General features: G+C 44.8%; 3 protein-coding genes across 5 annotated transcripts; 1 reads left to right on the top strand and 2 right to left on the bottom strand.

Moving 5' to 3' along the window:
- Positions 1 to 611: 611 nt before the first annotated feature.
- LOC6602688 (UNC93-like protein) lies at positions 612 to 24,314 on the top strand. 2 transcript variants are annotated; one of them, XM_002027679.2, is made up of 6 exons: positions 612 to 1,720; positions 17,548 to 17,686; positions 21,930 to 22,064; positions 22,156 to 22,561; positions 22,622 to 23,475; positions 23,550 to 24,314. In XM_002027679.2, the coding sequence occupies exons 2-6, from the start codon at positions 17,639 to 17,641 to the stop codon at positions 23,721 to 23,723; spliced, it is 1,617 nt and encodes a 538-aa protein (XP_002027715.1). In that variant the 5' UTR covers positions 612 to 1,720; positions 17,548 to 17,638; the 3' UTR covers positions 23,724 to 24,314. The 2 variants fall into 2 exon arrangements, with proteins under 2 accessions (XP_002027715.1, XP_026846022.1); XM_026990221.1 differs by lacking the exon at positions 612 to 1,720 and adding an exon at positions 12,594 to 12,677.
- LOC6602689 (homeotic protein female sterile) lies at positions 14,888 to 16,370 on the bottom strand. The gene is made up of 4 exons (XM_026990223.1): positions 16,353 to 16,370; positions 16,110 to 16,292; positions 15,510 to 16,037; positions 14,888 to 15,446 (listed from the first exon to the last, which is right to left on the bottom strand). The coding sequence occupies exons 2-4, from the start codon at positions 16,110 to 16,112 to the stop codon at positions 14,967 to 14,969; spliced, it is 1,011 nt and encodes a 336-aa protein (XP_026846024.1). The 5' UTR covers positions 16,113 to 16,292; positions 16,353 to 16,370; the 3' UTR covers positions 14,888 to 14,966.
- Positions 24,315 to 24,863: 549 nt separating the features above from the next.
- Positions 24,864 to 27,004, bottom strand: LOC6602674 (dnaJ homolog subfamily C member 22). 2 transcript variants are annotated; one of them, XM_026990222.1, is made up of 2 exons: positions 26,661 to 27,004; positions 24,864 to 26,606 (listed from the first exon to the last, which is right to left on the bottom strand). In XM_026990222.1, the coding sequence occupies exon 2, from the start codon at positions 26,566 to 26,568 to the stop codon at positions 25,309 to 25,311; it is 1,260 nt and encodes a 419-aa protein (XP_026846023.1). In that variant the 5' UTR covers positions 26,569 to 26,606; positions 26,661 to 27,004; the 3' UTR covers positions 24,864 to 25,308. The 2 variants fall into 2 exon arrangements, with proteins under 2 accessions (XP_026846023.1, XP_002027714.1); XM_002027678.2 differs by having other exon boundaries at positions 24,864 to 26,590; positions 26,661 to 27,003.
- Positions 27,005 to 27,140: the final 136 nt, after the last annotated feature.

The raw sequence follows: 27,140 nt of genomic DNA, 5'->3' as shown, positions 1-27,140 counted from the left end.
ATTTGTATGTATTTCTTGGAACCAATTATCTCTGTATATTCTCTTTGAATTTAGCTTTCCCCAAAAACCGAATCCAGTATTACGATACGGCTACTAAGGAAGATTTCTAAGAACCTCAGATAAGGCGAACACAAAATTTAACAGGATTTTTTTGGATCAGTTTTTTTAAAGAATGTATGCTACTTTGCTGTTCAGACGAGTATAACCTTGTAGAGAAGAATAGAACAAGTTATTCTGTCAGTTATTCTCTATTTTAGTGCAATTCTAACGATTTTCTACCCACTGTGCGATGCTGCGCAGTCGAGGAACACCCACACACAACACTCAGCTCGAATCTGAGCAGACGAAAAAGCCGAAATCAAACACAATCGACAACCGCAACCGCAACAGCAACGAAAAAGAAACCGAAAAAGCTCGTGATCAGTGCACCGCTCTCTTCCCAGCGTCAGAGCTCTTCGGGTGCCAGCGCCAGCGGCAGCGGCAGCGCCGAAGCCAACGCCAGCGCCAGCGTCAACGTCAGCTACGACGCTGACGGCATGCAAACAGGATCTGAGCGTATATTACGTAGCGGTGGGCTTTAAGCCAACATCATTCCCCAGCCGAACGCCAACAACGCCAGCAGCAGATCCAGCGATCAGCGTTAAAAGAGCCACAATCCACGATTAGCCAGCAGCCAACCGCTAACCGCTAACATCGATAACGAGCAGCTGTTTTGGGCCCAGTGTCAGAGAGCTATCTGTCCGCATCTGCCAACAGCAGCAGCGATCCCCCGCCTCATCAGCATCAGCAGCTGAATTGTCAGCAGAAACAAGTGCAAAAGTGAAGTGAACTCCGCCGACAGCGACGCTCTCTCTGTCACCTCCACCTGCTCTGGAAGCTCCTCTGGTCTCTTGCGCTCCGGCTTCGTGCTCGTGCCGTGTTCGCCGCGGTTCGCTTCAGACTCGGACTTGGATTCGGACCCGAGATCGGGTTCGTGCGGCACTCCGCTCGCGCTCCAAGTCGCGCCGTAAATTACTTGCAAAGTTAAATTTAGTCTCGGCTTTTAATACCGTTTTTGTGCGTTTTCGAGTTGGTCGTGTTTTTGTTAACAACAAAATTCCAATAAAAAATCAGCTCGAGCCAAAATCAAATAAATATTCTGAAGAGGAAAGCTCTTCAGCTCCTCAGACGTTTTCACCAGAAGGAGAGACTTTAATGTGACTGCGAGAATCTTGAAATTGTGAAATATTTCCCGGATCCTGTTGATCGATTATCCTGCTGAAATTTGTTGTTTGGCAAATACCCGAAAATATATAATTTTTTTTTCTGTTGAACAACTTGAACGGAAATGTAAGCTACTCGCCCCCGCCAAGAACTGAGCCCCGCTTTCTGCTTAACATTTAGAACAATTGTTTTTCGACGCGGCCACCAGCTCCGAAACGTCCAGCGCAGCAAGCCTTAAACAACAAAATCCAATTACATAACATTTAATTGCAAAGAGCAGCAATTTAATATCATAATTTACAAAAAAAAAAAACGAGCTCACATATACCACACACGCGTACATTCGGGCGCACGCATACGCACACAAGCAGCGTATTAAAAGACGGAAGTGGATTTCGTTTAGCGGCAAAGCGGCGCATCCTGTTTTGGGCTTTTCAACATACACACACGAGAGAGAGAGAGAGACCTCGCGAACACGTATAAGAGTTGCGATTGCGTTTTCCCAAGAGATATAACGGTAAGTGAAGCTGTTATGCTATTATTATATTGGAATATACATAAGTATACTCGTAAGTTCGAACTAGTTCTCGTATTTCGAAGTGCTGTAGCCCGAAAGGACTTAAACGGTGAATGCAGAAAATTCTGGCGAAGTGTGAGATTTGTTTAATTTATTTTACAACAAAATATTGAAGTGTTTAGTACTAAAGCACAAAATTAATACTGTTCGTCAACCCGTAGAACAGTTTTCCAACAGCTGCCTTAGAGATGAATCACAAAATTCAACAATTAAAGAAAAAACAGTCCGTCAAAATAAACTGCGCAAATGGTCTCACAGCAAGCTCTCAGTTGTGCCAATTCCATTACTCGTAGTGGACCCATTAGTTTCGAAATTCCGATAAGATTGACAAAACTAGACCATAGTAAATTCTGTTTATCAAAATATTGAGTATAGTATATAGTGCGATGCACCAGTCGTTGCATCCCCTTGTATGTATATGTACATATGTATGTGCATGTAAGCAGTAAATTTATATTTTTGACTGCCAGAAGGGACAGAAACCCCAGCCAAATGTTAATAATAAACAAACAAATTGCATAAGCTTTTGCGGCTTGTGCGAGGCCCACCCGCAAACAAAAATAACGAAGCGAATCCAAACAAAGGAAAACTCTTGGAAGTCGTTAGCCAATTCTAATAAATTCAAAGCTGGGGTTATTCCCCCCACTTTCGAGGAGAAGTCGTGGAGGGCTCGAGAGATCAGGAACGGATCCAGATGAACATAACATAACACTGAGTCCTATCCGTACGATCGAGAGATCATTACATTCAGGGGAGGACCAGGTGCAGTTGACGTCAGCTTCGCGCTTCGAGAAGGGTGGTCCACTGCATTTGTCCTGCTCACACCCACAACACCATAGATAATAGAGAATAGAGCCATGCATGGACTGCATCTACAGATACCATGCGGCCGCGGTGGTGGCCGAAAATGGTCATGTGACGCCTCGTATCTGCTGGATACGTTCGTGATGTTGGCATGCGCACTGCATGGGGGTTATTTAAGCGCTCGTCGAACATGCGCAGCTTTTCAATGGCCGAGAGAGACTTATAAAGCAGGCAGCTCACACATCTTGCACACATTCACATCCCCCAGAGAGGCCGGCGATCCGTAGCGGATCAGCATAGAAAACTTTCACTGGCGGTCCAGTGGGACCGACTCCGACTCTGACTCTGACTCTGACTCTGACTCCGAGTCCGACTCCGCTTTTAGCTTGAGCTTAATTCGCATGAAGATGCGTTTCAGGCGGAAATCCGCACAAAAATTGCCGACTTCCAATGGCGATTTGCATAAATGTTGTTACGATAACAAATCACCTAGAAAAAATAGCAGCGAGCGCAAACTATGACAAACAGACAAACAGACAAACTGAAATACTAATACTTAGTTCTAATTAAAAGTGGTTGGAGGGAAAAAAACTAATTAACATTTTTCGAGCGCAGCGCAAAGCGAAAAAACACAAAAAAGTTAAGTCAATAGAGGTGAGAAAATCAATTCACAACGACAGACAGCGGCGAAGGCGAAGGCGAAGGCAGCGGCTAGTCAAGTGCCCACTTGAGTGGAAAATCAATGCACTTCCGCAAATATCTCCAAGCATATACACACACAGGTACATATACAGATACAGTCATATCCGCAGGCGCATTCATCAGGTCGAGAAGCACTCGTACACTCAGAAGTGGGGCTTCCTAAACCCTCTTTGAATGTAATTATCAAAAATTGATTGCAGCAGAATCCGGAGTCGCCGCCGAAGTAATTGTAAAAAACAAGCAGCGGTTCCTTATGGGCTCTTATATAACTTTAAAGGGCACCGTTTAGCTAGAATAATTAAGCAACATTTGCAAACGGTATTCAGCCACTCATAATAAATTAGTCAACGAAATCAATGCACTAACTAAGTACAATAGAAGCCAAAAATATTCTGGCCATTAATTCAACAGTTTGCCTGTTATTTTAGTTTATTGGCTAATTAAACCTTAAGAAAAGCAATTATGTAACTAAATATTCGTACTTAATTTGAGTCAATCAACGGGGGTTGGGACTTTTTGAATTATTTAAATCAAATATAAGCATCTAGGAAAAACATCAAAAATGAATTATTTGGTTGATGTTCCGCATCACCTAACATGCAAAGACAAGAACTAACAAGAACAATAACTAGCAACGAAAAAACACACAGATATTAAGGACATTTTATGGGACACTCAAGAATTAATCAATCAAATTCAAATCAAATTTCCAAGCAAGTTCTACAAGTTCTAGATACTCCTAAAACTTATTCCAAACGTTCTGAAAGAGATATACATAGATACAGATATAAATATAAATATAAATATATGTATGTATATGTAAAGATAAATATATGTATATGTATGTATATGTACATAGATATACGCAGAGTGTGACTCACGCCATGCATTTCCATTTGACTTTTTGATAAAAACTTCCTTTTTATTATTGGGCGCTCCTTTTCAGACGAAACTTTCGCCCTTTTGCTGGCTATTAAACAAAACATTATTGTTTTAATTTTTTTTTGCATTGCTTGCTTATTTGTGTTTATATATACGTTTTATTTGTAATTCATTTTCGGAGACTGCCTTAAAGACTGCCAACTCCTTTCGACAAGTATTCGAGGCTGTTGACGCTGCTTGTTGCATCTACAAAAACAAATTTCGCTGTCTGTCTGGCTTTCTGTCTGGCTGTCTCTCTGACTTTTGCTCTTGCTGCGGCTACTGCTGCTACGGCTGCTGTTTTTTATTTTGATATCGTGTTGTGATCGTTTGCACAACAATTTTGCGGCTGTTCTGCCGTGTGCCTGTGCCTGTGCCGTGCCGTGCCGTGCAGTGCTCTTCTGCTCTGCTTCTGATGATTATTATGATGATCGGGTTGGCAGGTTGACTTTATTACTCATACGCCGTGTGTGGCTACTAGAGCCAGCCCCAGGCCCGGCACAGCCTTCTTGACACGGACAGTGCCAAATAGCCGTGCAAATATTTGACCAACTCTTGTTAACACACTCTGCAAATAATTTATATAAACTTGAAATTAACATCAGCCATCAGACAGCAGACAGCAACCAGGCCAAACTGGAGCGACTTCTGAGAGACAGTCGTCGAATCTGTATGTCGAATGTTATCACTTCATTAGAGCTGGCAACTTTGGGTGCAGCTCGTCAAGACCATAATCACAATGATATTGATAATGATAATGATGATGATGATGTTGGGCAAATCTCTCAATTTCCATCTGAACATCTACTTGTAATTAGCTACCTCTCGATCTGCATGCCAGGTGGCCAAAAGAACAAGGCGAAAAGAGCAAGAAGCCTTTCCAGCTGATAAGGATAGGCCCCGTGTGCGGGGCCAAATTGGGAAGTTAACTATTATGGGTAAAACGGTACAGAGGTAGCTTCGAGCCAAATGCACACATACAAATGTACACTGAAAATGTTTTTAATACTATGGCGAATCCTATAGGGAACTATAGGGACAATTCGGGTCTGCAATCCATTCTTCTTAACGCCTTGGGTCGCAGCTTGGATCGTAGCCACTCAGTGGTACTGCTGTTGATACAACATCCATCCAATTCGAGCATTATATAAGCTTCCCCCAACCCCCTTTCTAAGCTATACTCGTCCGCATAAATATGTAAACAATATACAAGCCGTTGCCCCTATCGGATTTCTTTTGTGAATGAAATTAACATGAAAACATGACAGTAACCTTTAGAATCGAAATTTCGAGGCGCTGGAAAAACTTCCACGATGACAATCTGACAAGCACGGAGCCATAAAAGCCGTGAGAAAACTTTCCATAAACAGCGCGCAGGTACAGGCACAGGCTCAGGCTCAGGCTCAGGCTCCAGCAAGTCTGATCTGATGACCGATATATGTATGTATGTACATACATACATACGTCTTGGTGGGGCTTTCACCCAATTGCGGAACACTCTGAGAATAATCCAGTAGCAGTAGAAGTGGCGGTAGCAGTGGCAGTGGCAGTGGCAGGGGCAGGGGCAGGCGCAGGGGCAGTAGGTAACCGCCCAACGAACGATCATTATCGTGATAAGGCGCGAGGTTTATGATCAGGTTTTTATTGTTATTTATAGCCAAATAATTACCAGCTCCGGCCAGCCCGATAAGAGGTAGAATTCCCGGGCCTGGCACCTACTATGTATGTATGTATATGACCAGCTACTTAGTCAGAGGCCACGTCGCTGATGAGCTCGAGAAGCATCCAAAAGCTCGTGCCCGATCCGTGTTCCACGATCCACGATCCACGACCCACAATGGGCGATGGCCGATGGCCGATGCCCGATCCGCGAGGAACGCCCGCCCTCCCCAGATAAGATTCTGTATTTGTATTTCATAATAGTAGTATCATAGAGTGATATGATAGTGAAAGACTAGAAGACTCCCGTCCCGCGTTCAATGGCAAACATTGAACTTTGGAGTTGTTCTTATAAGCTTATACAACACGCTCATTATGCCACATTATTTGGAATAATCGAGATCCGATGTTGGTTTTTTTCGGATACTCTGGTGGGTCTTTCCCACCGAATTCTGCGTCGCAGAACGGCCAAAAACCAAGCAGTTGAGACTGGGGCTAAGGCTGCGCCAGAGCCAGAGCCAGAGCCAGAGGCTGGGGAAACACGAAACACTTAAGAACCGACAGCAAGTGCCAACAAAAGCCAAAGCAGATTCTTGATTTATTTGGCTAACAAATGAGGGAGTACTCGTACTCCTACTCGTTCTCGTGTGTCCCGGACAGGTGACAGGGCACTTTGAGGCCCAAAGAATTCCCTGCCTCGGGCCCCTACCCTGAACACCTACCAGATCACATGTATCATGCAGGGGCCATAATCTTTTCACGCTAACGAGCATTCTGGCCCAAAATAAGTTCCGTTCATACGAGTACACACAATGTGGGTTAAGCAAAGAATTCTTCATACATATGTGCCCGTGCCCGTGCCCGTGCCCGTCCCCGTCCCCGTCCCCGTGCCCGTATGTAAAGCCGTATACTTAGTCTTAGACGCGGACACATCTACATCTACATCAACATCCCATCTCATCTAATTACGAGTATTCTTACGCTCATAAAGAAACAAAAGCAAATAAATAAAACTACACACAAATGAAAATGAAAAGCACAGAAATTTATAGTTGACGCTGAAGCGGAAGTTATTATGACAGATAAAAAAGCGCAAATGGAGGCGAACTCAAAACAAATCAAAACGAAACTAATGCTGGTCTGGCACATCTAAAAAACATGGAATCGCAACAAACTGAAGCTCAATGCAATGTTTTGTTAGAACTTTTTGTGGAGTATATTTCACTCACTCTCTGTTCTGGCAACTGCTGATGCTGCTGCTGCTGCTGCTGCTGCTGCTGCTGCCACTAATTGCATTCTAATCGCAGATGAAGGTCTCGGTCTTGGCCATGTTTAGTTTTTGCTCTGCTGTTCAGATACGAGTCGGTACGCGCACGAGTACTGTGGGAAGCAGTTGGCCAAGATGTGCAAAACGAAACGCTCGGCATACGAGCAATGTGCCGCAATGAGCCGCAATATGGAGTGAAAGAGAACTGGCTTTACCAAGGGATCTCTTCCCTTTTTGTTCCCCTCTGCTGCGCTATATTGAGATACAGAATACTATTTTCATTCAGACTCCTTTCCCAAGAGCAGCAAAGCAAGAAGTGCTGCTTTATATGCTTCGATTCGTTAACCTAAAAGTAATTCGTTGTGTATCGTTATGGTTTATAAGACTTTCAAAAGGGATGAGAGCTATTTTCGATTCTCATACCTGAATACCAGAGACAGACGGGCTGACAGGGGTGCTGCCCTCACTAAGTATAACCTTTTTTATTATCCGTCATCCGCAGCAGACCCGTTCTAGAGCCGGAATTTCCCTTTCAATATAATGTCCTCCTTCAGTTTGTAAGTGCCAGATGCCTTAATCCCAGAAATAAGGTAATTACCGGGGCGGTGCACCGCGCCGGTCTTTATTGCCGGACATTGTATAACTGTTGCGGCCTGTATCGGACGACAAGAAGCAGCGATAGGGATCGGATCGTATCGTATCGGATCGGTGGTAATCTTTATGGCTGCCGCGAAATCAATCAATTTAAATTTGATTAGGCTGTGATTTCCACACGGCCACGGCCCCACGGAAAAGGCCGTATCGTACCATGGCTTAATATACGACTAAAGATACATATGTACATATGTATATATGTAGAAGCTGATATATGATGGGGGCTATGACGATTACAGTCTGGTTATACTGGTGGGTACTCGGTACCAATATAATATTTTATGGCCAACCAAATCACGCGAACTCACTTGACGGAAGCGGCGAATGCCGCTCCGCGTCTGAACCTTAGTTCATATAATATCAGAACAAAATAATGCCCATGTATATCCATATATAAAATGCATATACATGTGTACGAGGGATGGGGAAAATCATTGTTATTAATACGATTATTGTGTGCACGGTTGCGTGTTAATTTTGCTGTGATTCCACCTGGGAGTACCTTTTTGTTTGGCGTTTTTCCCATTTTCAATTTGCAAAATACAATGCAAATGGCTCTGGCCACTCTCCCTCCCTCTCCCGACGATAACCCCTTTCCAGCCCCATCCGCCCATCCGCCCATCCACCCATCCGCCCATCCGTCCTTCCCTTCGATGGAGATTAACTGTTATTAGGGGCCTTGTTATCAGATCTCAAAATCAATTTTGATTTTGGCCTCTTTTTGCTTTGCTTTGTTTCGGCTTTTTTTGTGGCTTCTGTTCGACTGATCTCGTTGACATTCGCGGGAACAATTAAAAGTTTGTCTGTTACTTGAACAAAACAAGATTGTAATTATATCACATATAGATATAGAGATAGAGACAGAGAAAGAGAGAGAGAGAGAGAGAGAGAGAGAGAGAGAGTACAGAGTATGTATGGCCTGGTACGAGAGTATTGTTATTGAGTAATTGTCGCACAATCGCTTTGCCAGTTCAATCAACTCGTCGCCAACAAAGCGAGAAGTACTCGTACTAGTGTTTTCATTTTCATATTCGGGACATTGTCAGCGACACCTGGAGTACGCTTGATACACTTTAAGATGAACTTTTTTTCCTTTACGGCTGTACCACTCTTCAAATGATAAGCGGTAAAAACTTCTGTTCACATTCGTTACACCCTATATCTAGAAACGGAGTGATTGACATGGCCCGAACGGCTAAACTTGGAAGGGTTTCCCTTGTACTGTGTATAGCTTTCTTGAAGCAGCGCAAATGAGCTTGAAAAATGGGAACTGCCACTAGTTCAAGTTTTCAATAATAAATAATAGTAATATTAGTAGTAAAATAAACATCTCTACCTTTACCTTAGGTCCAAAAGTATCCCCCTAGTATTTCTTTGGGGATGAAAAAGAGCGACGGGAATTCTCAAGTCGAGAATAATCCAAAATCCATAATCTGGAATCTATAATCTAGAAGCCATTAGACACTTGGTCGCTAACCATTTAAAACAGTTAAGCCATTTTCGTTGTTACTTTAATTAAAATATATGGAGAAGGGGAAACACAGGCAACATCAAGTGGCTGAGCCCCAGGTATCTGATACTACTCTATAATGAAATGAAATCAGCAGCTAAAAATATTGGCTATAAATAGGCAAACAACGAAATATACATATACATACGTATTGAGGCACACACATATGCATATACATATTTATGTATGTATGTATGCGCCTGGAACACAACGGAGACGAAAAACAAAACCAGTTGAGGACACCGATCCGTAGTTGATGCCACGTCTCCGTCTCCAGCCTTTGCCCACTCCAGATCCACAGACTAGAGACGTTGGCATTCACGTGACCAGCAAAAAAATTGTCATATATTTATTTATGGTGAATACTCGTACTTGTCACACATGCATGTGAACACACACACATACATATGTATGTATATATGTATACGAGTACGTGCGAGTATACCGTCTATACGATTACAATATGCGAGTACGAGTATGTGCATTTTTGGCAGGGTGGCATCGATTTTGGAAAACCTGATTATCGGAATTCGTGTGTATATCTTTTTGGTGTGCCCCTTCGGACGCTAGAATTTTTAATTAATCAATTGTTGGGCTGATATGATAAGTGCTCGCGAGTGCTCTACTGAGCAACAGCCATGAGAGTATGTAAAGAGCCAAGAATAGCCAACAACGCGCTGCTCATTTCATCAGGTGCTATATTCCCAGCTATCTGAGTTTCAAGCGAGCCTTCATTGGGCTTATCGTCTATCGACGGGATTGGTATATTTTCCCTGACTCATTTTCGTAGATTTTCAGTTTTTCCTGTTCGTGTCGTTTATCAATCTATATCTGCTTAGGGCTTAGCCTTCAAATGAGAATGGTTTTTGTAGTTGTCGGTTTGGCATGATAAGCTGTCTCTATCAATCAGCCATTGACTTATGTCGATGGCCTCTCGTGGCTCTAGGGCTTAAGTGTACATTGAGTAAAAGATTAATTGACTTTAAACGATATATTAACGAATCCGAGCACTCTACAATGTATCGGGGAGATTAGATGTATCGGGGACTAAGAAGAATCTGTATAATGATACTAGCACTTACTTACATACATTTGTACATAGGTACATATATCATTTTCTCCCTTATACGCGACAAAATAATTGCCCAACACTGCAAATTGTGCCTTTCACAGCACTGTGCGTTGTACTGTCAAGCCCAAGCTTTCTGAAAAAAACAACCAATGCCAATCAAAATGTATGGTTTCTTTCTATTATTTATATTGTTTCGGTGTCGGTTTTTGTTTTTTGTTTTCTTTGATCTTCTTTGAAAGTGGGTCAGCCAAAGCCAAAGCCAAGCCACAGTCAAACAATCAAACAGTCCAACAGCAAATACTATGCTGTAAAGCTTTAAAGCTGCGAGCCGACTCTAGGCAGGTTTGATCTTCTCCTAAGCCAGACGCCAGACGACGTGTGAATAAACCCATAGATAAGTCAAGTGCGCTACCCCTCAACTCGGGCATCGCATTATTGACACAACTGCTGTGGCCTGACAGTGTGACTGTGACTGTGACTGTGACTGTGACTGTGACTGTAACTGTAACTGTAACTGCAGCCGTAACTCTGGCAGGGACCATGATGCATCATGGCAGGGACTGTCAATGTGGTTGGCTTTACTGTGAGCACTTCTTTTTCGATATGTCGATGGAAATCCTAGAGGCAATTCCATCCGTCATTCTTCATTAGCGGCTGTCACTTGAGTCTCGAGTGGTGCGGGCAATAGCCAAATTTTTAATAATATTATCCCCGCGCACACCCCACCGCACACAGCACTCAACCACTCGGCTCGCTTTAGTCATAGACACTTGCGGGCATGGTATACCTCTTGGGCTATCTAGAACGACATTTGAGTATTCCGGAATTTCCTGAGAAAGTCAAAAATTTACCACAATTAAAACCATAAAAGAATCAAAGCGGAGGTAAGGAAAAATCCCTGAACCCCAACCATCTTTTTTTCCGCGTAACTCTGCCTAATCATTGTCCAATATTTATGAACGGTAGCTCTCCGCCAAAATCACAGTTCACATAATCACGCGCTAATAACTGCGATAAGGTGGCCATAAGACTCTCGCCGCCTCTCTGCCGCCTCTCTGCCGCCTCCCTGCCACCCCGCCATCGATCGCGCCCCGATCATCGATAGGATGAGCCACATGGAGCACTCCACCGCCTCCGCATCTGCCTCCACCATCTGCCCTTCGCCTCTGGTTTCGATTGCCCCGGACTGCCGCGGCCCGTGCGCGGTTATTAATTAGAATTTATGGTCTGGCAATAGCCGGGCCCATATACAGACAATAAATAGCAATCGTATATGTTGTTGGCCTGTCCAATCTAATCGCCGAGACACGAAACGCACAGCTCTTCACAATCGGCCAGGCCAACTTGACCGCTGAAGAGCCGCCTCGCGACAGGAGCGGTCTAGCGAGGCTCCATTGCTGCTATGCTCGTATCTGTATCGCTTGGTCTCAGACAGCCAACAGAAGACCCGTAGGAAGACCCTCAATTTGGGACATTTCCTGTCCCAGAACAAATGTGGAAGGAATAAGAAATCTAAATTGTACCCAAAATCAACAGTGTCAAGCTCGAACTCGTAGCCCTCGTGAAATTCATTAAGTGTTTTTTTCTTTTTTAAATACATCGTCTTGAACCGCTCCTGATGAAGCCGCCAAACGACAGTGGATACCAGACACACGCCCCGTCGCCGATCCACAATCGGCAATCGGCAATCGACAATCGACGATCGCCCATTGACGATCGTTCATCGATCATCGAAAATCGGATATTTCAAAGCGATCCGCATCGGCCAGAGCAGAGCTGCCAACGCAGCTACACCTGCCGTCACATCAGCTGGCTCTTCCTCTTCTGGCTATCTATCTTAGAATTGACCAAGCAAATCACGACTAACCAACCGAAAAATCAGCGCGCCAGCAGCTACTCCGCCTGCTGCCTCCTCTGCTCCTCTCCGCTGCTCCCCTCCGCTGCTCCCCTCCGCTGCTCCCTGCCTCTATCTCTGTCCGATTATTTACAGTTAGCTCCGTCCAGGCGATAACCTTGCCCGTATATATCTTGGTGAGCTCTTGGACCGCCAACTACGATTACCACGACAAAACGACAGCGACGCTGGCTGTGCCGCCGACGCTGGCAGCGACGCCTGCCACTAATCACTCCAATTAGCTAGAAAGTGCTTTTCGTTTAAAATTCGCACGTTGTCGCATTTTCTTGGCATTGTACTACTAGGCTCTGAGACAGCCACTTGGCCAGTCCAGAAAAGTTGTTGTCAGTTGTGTTTAGTTTTCTTCAATTCGAGCCGTATCCCAGAGGAACCCATTTTTTTCGAGCATACTGTGTGAGTGACTGATTGTGAGGATCCTACGACCGAAAACCAACTAAACTAAAACTCTCAAATTCAATTTAATTCAAATCGAAACCCTTCAAAACCGCAAAAAGCCAAAATAAAGCCAAATATCAGGCCACGAAATACATAAGTATCAAAGGTACAACGAGATCTACTGAAATTCGAATGCATGGCATACTCAATACAGGCCAAATGGACCAAAAATATACAAGCCAATAGAAAAAACAAACAAATATGCAATAATATTCAAATGAAAACAAGAGAAAAATCAGAATCTTCTACGCGTACCTCAAGTGAAATGTGACGAACTGTCTTTTTTTTAAGTACGATTATAATTATGTATGTATGTATGTAGTTTTGTCTGCAAAATCAAAATCTTAATCAGAGATTCCATAGACAATTTTCAGTCCATTTCCATACTATGCAAAAAGTTCGAAAAAGTTTTTTCAAAATTCCCAATTCATATCCATATTTGATGAGAAAGTTTTGTGTAATACCATTTTAGGACGTACAGTTTCAACGAAAATCTTTGGGAGGCCAAAACATACATACATATTATATATTTTGTATATTTTACACCCAAAATTCACAACGAAATCAGCCAAAATTTAGCATCAGCTCCATTCCAGCTGAGAAAGAGTATCGGCCCCATGTACTATGTGGCTCCAGTCGATTTCATTTCTCTGTTATAAATAATTGCGGCACTAAGGAGGCAGCTTGGGTGAAGGGCCCAAGTCCAAGCCCAAGTGTAAGCCCAAGCCGTGGCCAAAGAAAAGAAACAAAAACGCCATGAAGCGAAACAAAACCAAACCCATAACCAAAATCAAAAACAAAAATACAGCTAAACGGAAAACAAAACTTTTGGCTCGAGCCCACTTGTAGGCCACTTAAGGCCCGATCTATACACAGAGAAGATAATACCGATACGATACGATACGATACGATACGATACGATACGATCCGATCCGATTGTACATAAGAAACTCATTTCGAAACGGACTGAAACAAAAAGAAAGGCAAATGTAGCAATGATGTTGCAGCTACGAGTATATGTACATATGTATGTGCAATGTACATACATATTAGAGTGTACATACAGATGTACTCGCTTCAGTACTGACGACTGTGATGACTACTCCGATGGGATATTTCGCTAGAATAATAATTGAAACTGAAATTGCTTTTTTGTGTGTTTGTATTTTATTCTTAATGACGTTTGGCGCGTGTTGCCTTTATAAAAAGTCCACTCACACGCAGCAGCCATAAAAATCTTTGGCTCAAACGTAGAAAACCAATTGCTCAAACCAATTTCGGGGACCGAATTCATCTGTCAATTGGCAGTATCTCTACACCATATAGATATTCATAGCCATATGAATATACTCGTATATTGTACATATCTACATTATTATTTATATAACGTTTGTCGGCATTTTCGGTTTGATGCCTGCAATCAGATGTACATATGTTACGAGTATCTGCAATCAGTGAAAGCTAAGAAAAAGCTTAACGCTAAGGGTAAATGCGCGCACGTGCTGGCTAAATACTATTCTGTGCACTACAATAGGTTGTTCTATCTGGAGGGCTCTATGCTTGGACTTGGGCTTGGTCTTGGGCCAGCTACTGGGCTTAGGATACGTAATTACTTAGCATTGCGTGGAAGTTCGTAGAAGTTCGCGGAAGTTCGTGGATGTTCGTGGATGTTCGTGGAAGTTCGTGGAAGTTCGTGGAGCTGATGCTGACGTCAGACTCCGGCCGTTTGTCGTCCGTCGGCGGTAGCAGGTTCTTTATGAATTACGGTTATATTAATAACGAGTATGGCCAGGTTCTTTGTGATTTATGCTTTCGGTTTGTGGATTGTTTATTCACACGCTGCTTAAAACCCCACAAAACGACTGCTATCGGCGTAAACTACGCCGCAATCCGACACAATGTGCTATGGCCAATAATTCAGTCGCGTGTAGCGGGCTTTGAGAACCGAGCTTACAATTTAGCTTTCCCGTTAAGGAGGAAGCGTAACAGATACTGACTCGCTCGATCGCTGTTCGAGAAGCGGTTGAGTAACCCCTCTGCCGAGGGTGTTCACGGTTATGTGAAAGTCGGAGCCCAGCCGCAGTTCATGCTTATGTAACAAGCACTCTGATATTTTAGAGGCTTTGACATATGTGCATATGTGTGTGCAATAGGTACATAACTGATAAGTAGGAACGCATCTAACGGCAATGATTCATAGGGTGACAGAAAGAGAACAGGTCAGAATTTACTCAATTCCACAAACTTTTAGACAATTTCGGGATAACAATCCGTGGAAATGGCGCCCGGAAATGCATTGTCTATTGTAATCTCTGGTCCGGTGGGCATGGCCTGCATTTTCTTCTTAAAAAATGCATCCAACAACATCCCATGGCTGTAGACCTCATCGCCAGGCTTATTATATTTGAAGCAATTGTAGATGATCAGCATAAAGTCGGACATCGCATCGCCGACATGGTGGTAGAAGTTGTTCTCCACTCTATTTATGATGGTGCCGATGTCCATGGGCTTCATGACGACCTCGTAGTATTTTGGCACACCAAGAACCACCGTGTCCACCGGTCGCATAAACTCCGCGCAGAAATCCAGCTTGCACGCCTCGTCAAGTACCGATTTCTTAAAGAAGTCCAACTTATTTGTGTACTTGCCCAAGTTCATGGGCTCTGGCCCTACCTCGGGCTGCACACAAGTCGGCGGAGGATTCTCCTTGCCCGTCGGAGGCTGAAGCTGAACATAACGGAGTGGATTCAGCAGAATAAAACAGTATGGATCATGAAGTCTTCGTCTTACCATCTGCCTCGTCTTGACTGGCGAGCGTGTGGAGGCCACGGAAGGGGCCGGGACCGACATCGTGGATCTCAGCATCTTGCGATCATCGTCGTACGGATACTCGACTCCCTTGGGTATGGCCTTCAATTGCTTCATGAAATAGTCTTCCAACAACTGGCCACGCTCAAAGATTACACTTCCAGATCGATTGTACATGAAGCAGTTATGAATAATCAGCATAAAGTCAGACACCACCTCTCCCACGTGATGGTAGAATTTATTGTTCAATCGCTTGATGATGGTCCCTATGTCCATGGGCTGACCAACGATAGCGTAGTATTCTGGTGCCCCAAGTAGTTCCGAGTCTACAGGCTTCAAAAAATCTTTAGCGAAGGTCTTCCCGCACAATTCAATAAGAACATTTGTGCTCATGAAATGCATCTTGTTTGTGTATTGGCCGAAATTCGAAGGTTGAGGATGCACCTCTGGCTGCACATATGTCTCCATCTGTAGCTTGACCTTACAATCACATAAGTCCTGGGCAAGAGCCTGTAGATGGGGACGGAGACGGGGACATTGTTGAATGAAGCAGCACACAGTCTAAAATAGTCTTAACATTACCATCGTCCTAGTCTTGTTTAGTATTGAGTACTAATTAGCTACTTAGCGACTACTTAGTTCTCACTGACAGTTGAATCCTGTGTGGCTCCACTGGATATTTCCAGAACTGATTTCAATATTGACAAGATTTTTTTACAGCGAAGCTTTTCCACCACTGCCTTTAGGAAATGCACAACTGTTACACTGCTCGGTGTTAGCTAATTAATTTACAAATTGATTTTGTTAAAAATGCAAATTGCTTACACAAGCATCCAAGAACGTTTTCATTGTGGATTCCAGCGCAGTTAACTATCCATGTCACCGCTTACGTTAACCAACACTGGTAACCACTCAGTTGACGTTTATCAACACTGAGTGGAAAATAAAAACAGTCCGAGTTTTTCAAAGCGAACTAAGTTAATCACTAGCCAAGTCACAGTCAGTATTATCTGTCCATTTGCGCATCTTCTACCTCGGTTTCTCGCTCTTCTTGATTGGGGCTTTTCGATGCTATGCATAAATGAATATTAATTTTCGGGTATTGGTATTGTAAAAAGAAACTCCGCGGCGATGGTCATCGGCGACATGATCATATTCGTACATACATAAGTCATAAATGTTGTAGCATATTTATGCTGAATTCTTTTTTATTCTTTTTTAATATTCATTTTATTATAATCATTATGGGAATCTCCGATGCCAATGTCTGACCATACAAAATTTTACCCAATTTTGTTTTTTTGTTTTTTTGTTGCTGTGTTTGTTGTGCTGGACACGAGGTTTCTCTTGGGTGTTGTGTGTTGTCGCTTCAGTTGAGGGGCCCGGATAATGGTCGGGTGCTGCCTAATTTTCAATTAATTGGATATGAACTTGAACTACAGTGGGGGTTTGTGAGTATGGGAGCGGGTGTGGGTATGGGTATCCCGGAGGCTATTAAGAATATGGCAATTAGACAATAGCAAAGCTTGTAGCCAATGGGAACCGATGGGAACATAATCCCAGGCAAACACACACGGCAAGCCTCTGAATCTCATTCGGACAAAGCAAACAGATAGATATTCGTTTGTTGCCAAATATAGAAGTACTCGTCTGTGTATTGTATACGTCAGCGTCAGCCCCGTCAGAGTTCGGTCGGTCCGTCGTCACTTTCGACAGTCCCATCCATTTGTCTACGACAATTATGGCCGACAATTATGGACTGGGGCTGGGCAATTTCGCAAACGAAACCCTTTCTGCTGTTGCTTGCTCGTATTATTATTATCATTATCATTATTATTATTGGTATTGTTATTACCGCTGTGAAGCTTACAAACATACATATGTACACGAATATATACGCATAACATATATGTATAACGTACCGATCGTTTTCCCCCTCAGTTCACGATCTCTCAGATCTGCAAATATGTTTATAATCATGTAATTGCCTAACTCTTTCCTTTTGTTTTTTGTCTTGCAGCACACTCTTCCCTTTGGTTAATTGATTAACCAGGTCCCCCCGAACAGAGCACACTCGAAAAAGGGAACGGAGAACATAGAAATCCAGCAAGATGACTGGTTTTACCAACGGCGGATTCGAGAACGATGAGCCCGTCAAGGTGAGTCTTTCGGATTGCTTTCTGGTCGGCCTGGTCCCAGTAAATCTTAATGAGTTCTGAGCTCTGAGTTCTTCCTTGAATGCCAGCTGTTCTTTGTTATTGGTGAACGTCAATGTTAACGTACGCAATATGAAATCACCGGCTCCCTCAAAGACTTTAACTCGAAGAAAGATCAAACAAATCGCAAACTTTAATTCAAACTGATTGCTTTGTTGGCTGCATTTAAATTGTAATTCCCACCATTCGGTGTTCATTTACATTTCGAAGGATAGCCAGCCGCTACCGAACTGTTTCTTACTCGGTGTTATTATAACAAAGCTACATTTATAAACGGTAAATTGGGTTCTTAGACCCAAGACCTGTTAGCATAAGGAAATTCTGTCTTCAAATTTGTATTCAAATATCCACAGTAGTTGTCCAGTTTTCTAAGACCAATTAACGATATATGGTTTTATATTTCAGTGGGTTCGAGGCACATTTGTAATAACACCATAAAATTATATCGTCCAAAAATCATCGGGAATTCTCCAGTTCGCATAGAACGTGGGCCATGGGCAACATTTTAGAGCCATTGAATATACCATAAAACGCTGCCATTTTTAAATTGTTGTCACATTCTCACATATTCGTTGTATTTTTTTTCCTTTGCCATTCGCTCATGCGTGGATAACTCCAGGCCGCTCTGATGTTGATTTTAGTCTACATATGTAATCGTGTAGCATGTGGCTTATGCTATCCGGCATATAAGTATGTACATACATACATACATATGTACATATGTAGATGCGGTGGTGCTTATGAGCTGGATTACACTTATCGAGTGTCTGTCTGGGTCGTATGCTTTGTGTTGTGTTGTGTCGCATTGTATTGTATTGGGCAGTGTTGTATGGGGCAGTGTTAATGACTCTGTTTGCCTTCGCCAAAGAAATCATGTTTTATAATGAAACGCGTCGGATTATTCATTATGGCCCAGATGAGAAGGAAGTAAGACTATCGTATCCAAAAAGCCGGGCCGGGCTGAGGCGAGCCGCAGATGGAGATGGAGATGGAGATGGAGGTGGAGATGATGCTCGAGATGCTAATGATCATTGGCATGTTGGCCAGTTCGACAGCTGGACAGCTGGACAGTCAACCACTCCTTGGATTTTAATGAGGCGAAATAAATTTCACCTCAAGAAACCGAAAACCGAAAACCAAAAGCCTAAATCTGAAAACCGAACCAGCGCAAGAAGCAGAAAAGAAATGTGACAGCAGAAAGAGCTTAACACGCTCTCACACAGGCACACCTGTATATACATACATACATACACATACATATGTATGTATGCACGTTTACATATGGATGCTCTTGTGTTCGTGTCTGAATAGGGCTGCCAACTCATCCGTGCGAGTGCTGCCAACTAATTCCTAAGACATTTGGCAATCGACGGCTCGAAAAAAAACTAAATCCATTTGCACAAAACCGATTGCACAATTAAGCCACTGACAAGGTTTCATAATAAAATATTGCCAATTTACAATGATCCGAGACCACGCCACGCACCTCCCTGCACCAGCCCAAACTACACCACACTACACCACACCACACCACACCACACAACACCACATAACCCCTATCCACCCTCACCCCACCTCCACTCATACTGTAGTAATCAGTTCTAAAAAACAAAAACCCGTTTTCCTCGTTGTGGTCAAGACACAGAACGACTGCTGCGGTTGTGGTTGTGATTGTGGTTGTTACTGTCGGAGAACGTCCAGCAGAGAGCGAATTTATGTAAAAAAAAAACCCACAGCAAGAGGCATGTAAAGACTTGCTGGGAGTGGCATAAGGACAGTCCCATGGGAAGGGGCAGGGGCAGGGAAAGTGACAGAGGCAGCACGAAACGTGCCGCTTTTCAAAATAAAACGAAATCTCGTGCTCCAAACGCGCGTGCGCAGCATGTTGCACACAGTAGGTCGCTGGCAACATGCTGCCGATCGCCAGTGTAGACCGCCTCTAGGCGCACTGACTCTTACACACACACACACACAAACACAGCCACCCACAGTAACCACCAGTCACCTGGCAGCCAGTTGTAACTGGTTTGCAGCAGTTTTTGTTTGCTTGTCCCAACTAGAGACGCGCGCCGTTGACGCCGTTGACGCCGTTGACGCCGCTGCCGCTGCCAACGCCACGGCACAGCCGCCACTCTCGATAATCATTATGGATCCTCATCTTATTATTTCGCACCGGGCACTCGTGCTGCTGCTGCTTTGCGCTGCTTCGGGCCTTACCAGCTGTTGGCGATTAAAGCCTCGTTCAACACACATGCACACAGAGCCAGAGACAGACAGAGACAGATCGGTTTTCCCAGCAAGCTTTATGCTATGTCATGATATGCTAAAGAAGGTTGCCGCCTAACGGGTCAGCAAGCAATGCGCCAGCTGATTTAGACCATCTCACTTGTAGTTCCACAGTATGATTCTACGCTTTCTCTGCCACTGCGCCCCCTCCAGATCGACTACAAATCCGAACTAAGGCATTTCAGCTGCTTCACCTTTGCCCTTGCCCTTTCCAGTTTCGTTCCATTACGTTCCCGTCCAGTTTTATTTTTTCTATTCGATTCCTTTCTCTGAAAATCAAGCAAATATTTCAGTACCACTTGGTACCATTTGGGGGCACATGTCGGATGAGTAATAGTCGTATTTACGATTCTGGGGCGCGTTGCACGTGGCTCCACGGGGCACTTGGTTGAACGGTTTCTGTTCTGGTGTTTTTCCGATACGAGTACATTCCATTCACATTTTACGAGTAAATGCAACAAGAACCAGATCTACACACAATACTTTTGCGAGTTCCAGGTACAATTCTTAATTTTTATTTGTGTTTGCTGACGTTGTTGCGACGAGTGTTACGTATTTAATATTAATGCTGTTAATGGATCCGTTTTCTTTGGTTTCCCCCTTGCTCCCATCTCTTTTCGTACCCCTTATTTTGCTTTAAATCCTTTCAATGCGATTGTATGACGCTAAAATGTTTTGGAGACTTTTATTAGTTCGACGAAATACTGGCTGCAATTTGCCTACAAACAAAACGGGCATTCCAGACCCGACTCCTAACACACCAGCCTGCAGCCCATACCGCATCGTGTGACCAGCCACTACTATTACGAGTATGTGCTATAATTAAAACTATATTGTTAGGAAAAAAATAAAACTAAATCGAGTGAAACAAAGCAGTAATCGATTACGTCTTGCATAACGACGCGTGTGGCGATCGGCGTGTGGTTAGCCACCACCACCCACTCGGATTTTATGAACTTCCACTGCTCACTCCGCACTGCCCACTGCCACCACTGCCTTACCATCTTCCCATATCCTACCGCACTGCTCAATCACACTCGGTCTTGGTCGACCGATGTAACCTTCTGGCCATGTGCGGCGCATGTAAATTCGGCACCTCGCTCGATGGGCCGATGTGGGTTTCCTTTCGGCCAGTTCTCGGATCGATTTGGATTGTATCGTGTGCGTTCGGTGGGTTTTTGGGGCCTGGGGAGCATTTTTATGGCCATTTAAAGGCCGCATCACGCATGCGCCATGCAAAAGCGCCCGCGAAACGCGAGCAAAACGCGTGCGGCTGTTCAAATTGGTTTTGTCTCTTGATTTTTAGAAACTAAAAGCGTAAAATGCGCCAAGACATAAATAATTAATTAATGTGTATGTTGTGTGCAGTCTGTAGAGTGGAGACGCGACGAGAAAATGAAAGCTATCGAAGAGAGTTGCCGAATTTTGGATACTCTTACTTTATAAATATTAAAATGTGCAATTTTTCGCATGACAAATGTTCCAGTAGATCTTCATTCAAATCAAATTTCTAACATATCGAAGCGATTTCCATAAGAATAAGGGAAAGAATAATAATGGATATACATACATACATAGTACTACTACTATGATAGTAGTCCTCTGATTTTGATGGAAAGAAATTTGTTGAATGGCTATAAGCCATTTTTTTTAGGTATCGGGGAGCCATACTCGTAATAAGAAAGTTATCTCAACGAGCATCGTGGAAGCGAGGAGATAAGAAAGAAAGTAGGATCAGTGGCAAGACCATTTGCCTCATCCCCTCCCGCTTATTACACTCTTTTCTCCACCTCCTTACCATGGATGCCGTGGACCCAAGCCCACCGAAACAGAAACTGAAACTGACGATCATCCATAAATGCTGATCTTTTTCTCTGCACTTTTTTTTGTTTATTTTTAGCCGAAAGCTGGTTTTGAGCCCGACACCGCCTCGTTACGAGAGAAAGTTGTGCTGAATCCGGCCGAGAAATGGCGCATCTTAAAGAATATCTCGATCATCTCGATCGCCTTCATGGTGCAGTTCACCGCGTTTCAGGTGAGTTCCCTTTCCTACTATTTCCCAACTATCCCGTGTATCTATTCCCACTGACCAGGGTCTTTTCCGTTTGGCTTTTTGTTATCTCTAGGGAACAGCCAATCTGCAGTCCTCGATCAACTCAAAGGATGGCCTGGGAACAGTCTCGCTGAGCGCGATCTACGCGGCCTTGGTGGTGTCGTGTATTTTCCTGCCCACCCTGATCATCCGCAAGCTGACGGTCAAATGGACTCTGGTCTTTAGCATGCTCTGCTATGCGCCCTACATTGCTTTCCAGCTCTTCCCGCGCTTCTACACCCTCGTCCCCGCCGGCATACTGGTTGGTATGGGTGCAGCGCCCATGTGGGCGTCCAAGGCTACCTATCTGACGCAGGTGGGACAAGTGTATGCCAAGATCACGGAACAGGCGGTCGACGCGATCATTGTGCGGTTCTTTGGCTTCTTCTTCCTGGCCTGGCAATCCGCTGAGCTCTGGGGCAATCTTATCTCCAGCTTGGGTAAGCATCCATCACACAAACACCCAACTCACGATCCTCTCTAACGTTTCCTTCGCACAGTCCTTTCCAGTGGTGCCCATGGATCCAGCAGCAGCTCTAACTCCACGATCAGCGAGGAGGATCTGCAGTACTGCGGCGCCAACTTCTGCACCACCGGCACTGGGGGACATGGCAACCTGGAGCGTCCGCCAGAGGATGAGATCTTCGAGATCTCGATGATCTATTTATCGTGCATCGTGGCCGCCGTCTGCATCATTGCCTTCTTCCTTGATCCACTCAAGCGCTACGGAGAAAAGCGCAAGGGCTCAAACTCCGCCGCCGAGCTCTCGGGCGTCCAATTGCTCTCGGCCACTTTCCGTCAGATGAAAAAGCCGAATCTGCAGCTGCTCATCCCCATCACCATCTTCATCGGCATGGAGCAGGCATTCATCGGTGCCGACTTCACCCAGGCCTACGTGGCCTGTGCCTTGGGCGTCAACAAGATCGGCTTCGTCATGATCTGCTTCGGCGTTGTCAACGCCCTATGCTCCATACTGTTCGGTTCTGTCATGAAATACATTGGCCGGACGCCCATCATTGTCCTTGGAGCCGTGGTGCACTTTACCCTCATTACGGTTGAGCTCTTCTGGCGGCCCAATCCCGACAATCCCATCATCTTTTACGCCATGTCCGGCCTATGGGGCGTCGGCGACGCCGTCTGGCAGACCCAGATCAACGGCCTCTACGGGCTGCTGTTTCGCCGCAACAAAGAGGCGGCGTTCTCCAACTACCGGCTGTGGGAGTCGGCTGGTTTTGTGATCGCCTACGCCTATGCCACAACGCTGTGCACCCGCATGAAGCTCTACATCCTGCTGGCGGTGCTCACGCTGGGGTGCATCGGCTACGTCATCGTCGAGATACTCTACAGGAAGAAGGTGAGTGTCCCTCAGCCTCTCAGCCCGAATGTAGGCAATCAATTGATAACACCGTCCCCTTTCACCCCTTTTAGCAACGCAAGGTCAAGAAGCAGGAGAAGCTGGAGGCTGCCGAGAAGGAGAAGGAGGCCGCTGCTGCGGCTGCCGCAGCCATTGCTGCTGCCGAGGCCAATGCGATCGACGGCGTCGAGGAGACCGACGACGAGCTGGATGATCTCGAAGAAGACATTGTAGTCACTCGCCTGTAATCGGTGAAGACGGTGCCGATAGCTGTTAAGTGTTCGATCGATCGATCAATCGATCAATCGAATGATCGAAGGGAAGCGTTGTATAGCCCCCGGCGTACTTAGTGCATTGACCCCTCCCCCCCACCACACCATACCATACACCATCCCACACATCGATTGTCACGCACCATCCCTACCACCCTCTCCACTTCTCCACAGCCCCTCCTCCAGAGAAAACCATTTAGCTCAAAGACCATCCATACCGAGACGCACACACATGCCCCTCGATATGCATGCACTCGCATGTGTGTGTGTGCTTGGCTAACTTTAATTTGTACATAAAAAGAGAGAACCGAGAGAGGGAGAGACAGTGAGAGGAGAAAGATAGGCAAGAACAATGAGAGAATGAAAGCAGAATATGCAGAATATATTTGCATTTGATGTGTGCAAGTGTACGCACGCTCCCACTCACACATCACGAACATATATGTATACACACACACACACACACACACACACAAGCGTGCATATGTGTGTGCGGGCCCCTTTAAGCCTAAAAAATTGTTATTTTATTTTAAATCGTATTTTAACTATAATCCCTACCATAAATCACTTTTTCTTTGTAAATTGATTTTTTTTTGGTTGCCGCTGACAGAACAGAAAGAAAAACGTGATATTTCGCAACACACACTTCCAGACTACCACTCACACACAAACACACACGTACAGTCACAACAAAAACTATGCGATCCCATAGTCAAATTGTTGTAAACCTTAACTGGATCTATAATTGATAAATATACGATAACAAGACGAAGCAGTGCAAAGCAAACCGTAATTAAATAATTATTATATCTATAAAGAAAGCAAAAAATCCAGCAAGCAGAATGATATATACACGATTTTTGCTCAGTATTATGTTTTAAACTAAATCTAAGTGAGTTATTGTTTCCTGTTTTACCTTTTTCGTGAACGTAATCATCATTATGACACTCTGGTGGTTTCCGTTTGAGCAAACCCATTCCATTTCGAGTTGGGGCCTCCTGCAGACCAAGGTCTTGCAAAGGAACGCTAACACTCAATCAAGGATCAATCCCCTTACAGAGAAATCAAATCATATTCAAATATGAGCGATCACACACGCATATGAAAATACATACATACATATATACTTTTTCGTTTATTGAAACGTTTCAACTATATATTAGTGCAAAAATTTACACACACAAAAACATTGTTTACAACAAATTAAAAAAAAAAAATTATACTAAATATTTTCTTTTTTTTTTGCCTAGATTGTTAAGTAGTTCATTATATTATGTAAAATATATAAAATAAATAAATGAATATGAAACTAATGGTTGAGAAAAACCTCATTGTCGTCGTGATCTACCAATTTGGGCGGGGCCACGGGCTTCGGCGTAAATAAGTCACGCTTTGAACCAGAAAAAGGCAATCCACCTTATCTGGATCCACGTAAGCGGTTGCTGAATAACTGCTAAAGATAACATTAGTTTCCACCTAATTCGAAAGAAATATTTACGTAAGATGTGGGCTAACTTAGAGACTAAAGCCCCCTTAGGGTGCGACTTTTTCGAGCTGTTTCCTAGAGAACAATTGCATCGTCTTCCTGGAACTGCTTGTTCTTTCGCCGGCGGTTTGACTTGATCTTGCTGAGCACGTTATAGGCCTGCTGGATCTCGATGAAGCGCTGGTGGGCCTCGTTGCGCAGCGCCTCGTCCTTGACCTTATCAGGGTGATACTCCTTGGACAACCTGCGGTAAGCCGCCGTGATCTCGGCCTGCGACGCAGTGGCACTAACGCCCAGCACTTTGTAGGAGTTCCGCTCGCCGTCCACATCCATGCTCTCAAATACCTCCTTCCAGGTCTCGTACCAGCCGTGATGCTGTGCGTAGATGTAGGTGTCGTGCAGGGCCTGCTTGAGGTCCGTCCACCAGGCGGAGGCGAGAAAGTTGTGAAGGGCCTCGTGTATTGGCACCTCGCCGCCATCCTCGTCCGCAATGGTTCCGTTGAAGTAGACGAAGCTGCCCCAAAAGGTGCAGTAGATCAAAATGGCTCCCGTCAGCTTCAGGGATCGCTCCACTGGTCGTCCCCGACGTGGTGGAGTTCGGCGCCATTGCTTTGAGATGCCGTCAAAGGTGAGGGCGGACACCAGTCCCGTCAGCAGCAGTGAGTATGTCTCGTCGTAGATGAAGTACCGCGCTGGGTAAGCCAAATAAGCGGCCAGGAGACAGTGCCACCAAACGCCCTGCTCGCGGCCAATGTTCCCAACCAGCCAGATTCCCTGGGACACGAAGATGGGAATGGCCCAGTGCAGGAAGGATAGGTCGAAACCAGCTACAACTGTCTGCGGTATGGCCATCGCGAACAGCTGACCAAATAAATGACCGATCATCACCTGGCCCACGAAGCGCTTGGAGGAGTACGGAGGCCGCTGAAAGGCCTGCAGCTTGGCCACGAACGCCTTGACGAATCGCGGGTCTTCGTTGGCATCCCGCACGTACTCGGGTATCAGGAAGAGTTCACCAATCCAGCCAATGCCCATGTAGCCGCCCAGCGTGCATGCCCAAATAAAGGCGTGACGATCGCGGTGCAAGTAGAGATGATGCAGACCGAAGATACCGCCAAACAGCCAGAGAACGTAAGCGACTACCACTGACTTCTGGGCAGGCAGGGTGTTGACCTCCGTGGAAGATTCGCGGTTCGTCGACATGCGTCTATTTGGCTTGCTCTTGATGAGCGATTTGTCTGTGGGCGAGGGCGGGGGACTGTCGCTGGTGGTCGATTTGGCCTTTGCCTTTACAGTGCCACCGAACTTCGGCGACACAGTCTGCTTGGTTCCCATCTTCGGATGTGCACTCGGAGTACTAGAAGGAATAATCACTTTATTTGAATACGAGTTTAGTTCGAATGCAAGCAAAACTTTGGTAAACTGACCCAATTTCTTCGTGAAGAGTGTCGTTGCGCACGCGCAGTTGAATGTGACTGTTCCAGCGGCGGGAGTGGAGCGGGAAGCAGCAGCAGCAATCGGCGCCCAACTTTCTCTTTTCACAAATTCTGCGCACGCAGCCAGCGCAGCAAGAACAGGCAGAAGAGCTGGAGGAAACAGTTAGGGAACCGCACTGATGCGTTAAATTTCTATTAGTTCTTTACGCCTTTTATCCACGCTGCGAATTTAACTTTGACACAACAAAAATACAGACAATAAGTGCACGAACAGTTTGTTAAGCCAGAACCACTCTGTTGTTCTGCTAACTGTTTTTTATGGAAATCTCACTCTACTATTTACAGCGCAGCGACGGAGCGGAGGGTTTTAAAATTGAAGTAGCAGCGCAAATCGGCTAAGGCGTATGCAGAAAAGCCCTAAAGCGTAGACTAAAATCCCAAAAAGTGTGAAGTCAGCCAGGGCTGCATACG

The sequence above is a fragment of the Drosophila persimilis genome, unplaced genomic scaffold (genome assembly GCF_003286085.1).
Source record: "Drosophila persimilis strain 14011-0111.01,24,50 unplaced genomic scaffold, DperRS2 tig00000520-arrow-pilon, whole genome shotgun sequence".
NCBI classification, from domain to species: domain Eukaryota; kingdom Metazoa; phylum Arthropoda; class Insecta; order Diptera; family Drosophilidae; genus Drosophila; species Drosophila persimilis.
Note: the sequence above shows the minus strand (reverse complement) of the source record. Positions and strands in the feature narration are given on the sequence as shown.

Bases quoted from the DNA above. Each gene is read 5' to 3' on its own strand.
- LOC6602689 (XM_026990223.1), bottom strand. The intron at 15,447-15,509 runs GTAAGACGAAGA...CGTTATGTTCAG, and splicing joins CAGTCAAGACGAGGCAGATG to CTTCAGCCTCCGACGGGCAA.
- LOC6602688 (XM_002027679.2), top strand. From the start codon at position 17,639: ATGACTGGTTTTACCAACGGCGGATTCGAGAACGATGAGCCCGTCAAG. The intron at 17,687-21,929 runs GTGAGTCTTTCG...GTTTATTTTTAG, and splicing joins AGAACGATGAGCCCGTCAAG to CCGAAAGCTGGTTTTGAGCC. The intron at 23,476-23,549 runs GTGAGTGTCCCT...CACCCCTTTTAG, and splicing joins AGATACTCTACAGGAAGAAG to CAACGCAAGGTCAAGAAGCA.
- LOC6602674 (XM_026990222.1), bottom strand. From the start codon at position 26,568: ATGGGAACCAAGCAGACTGTGTCGCCGAAGTTCGGTGGCACTGTAAAG.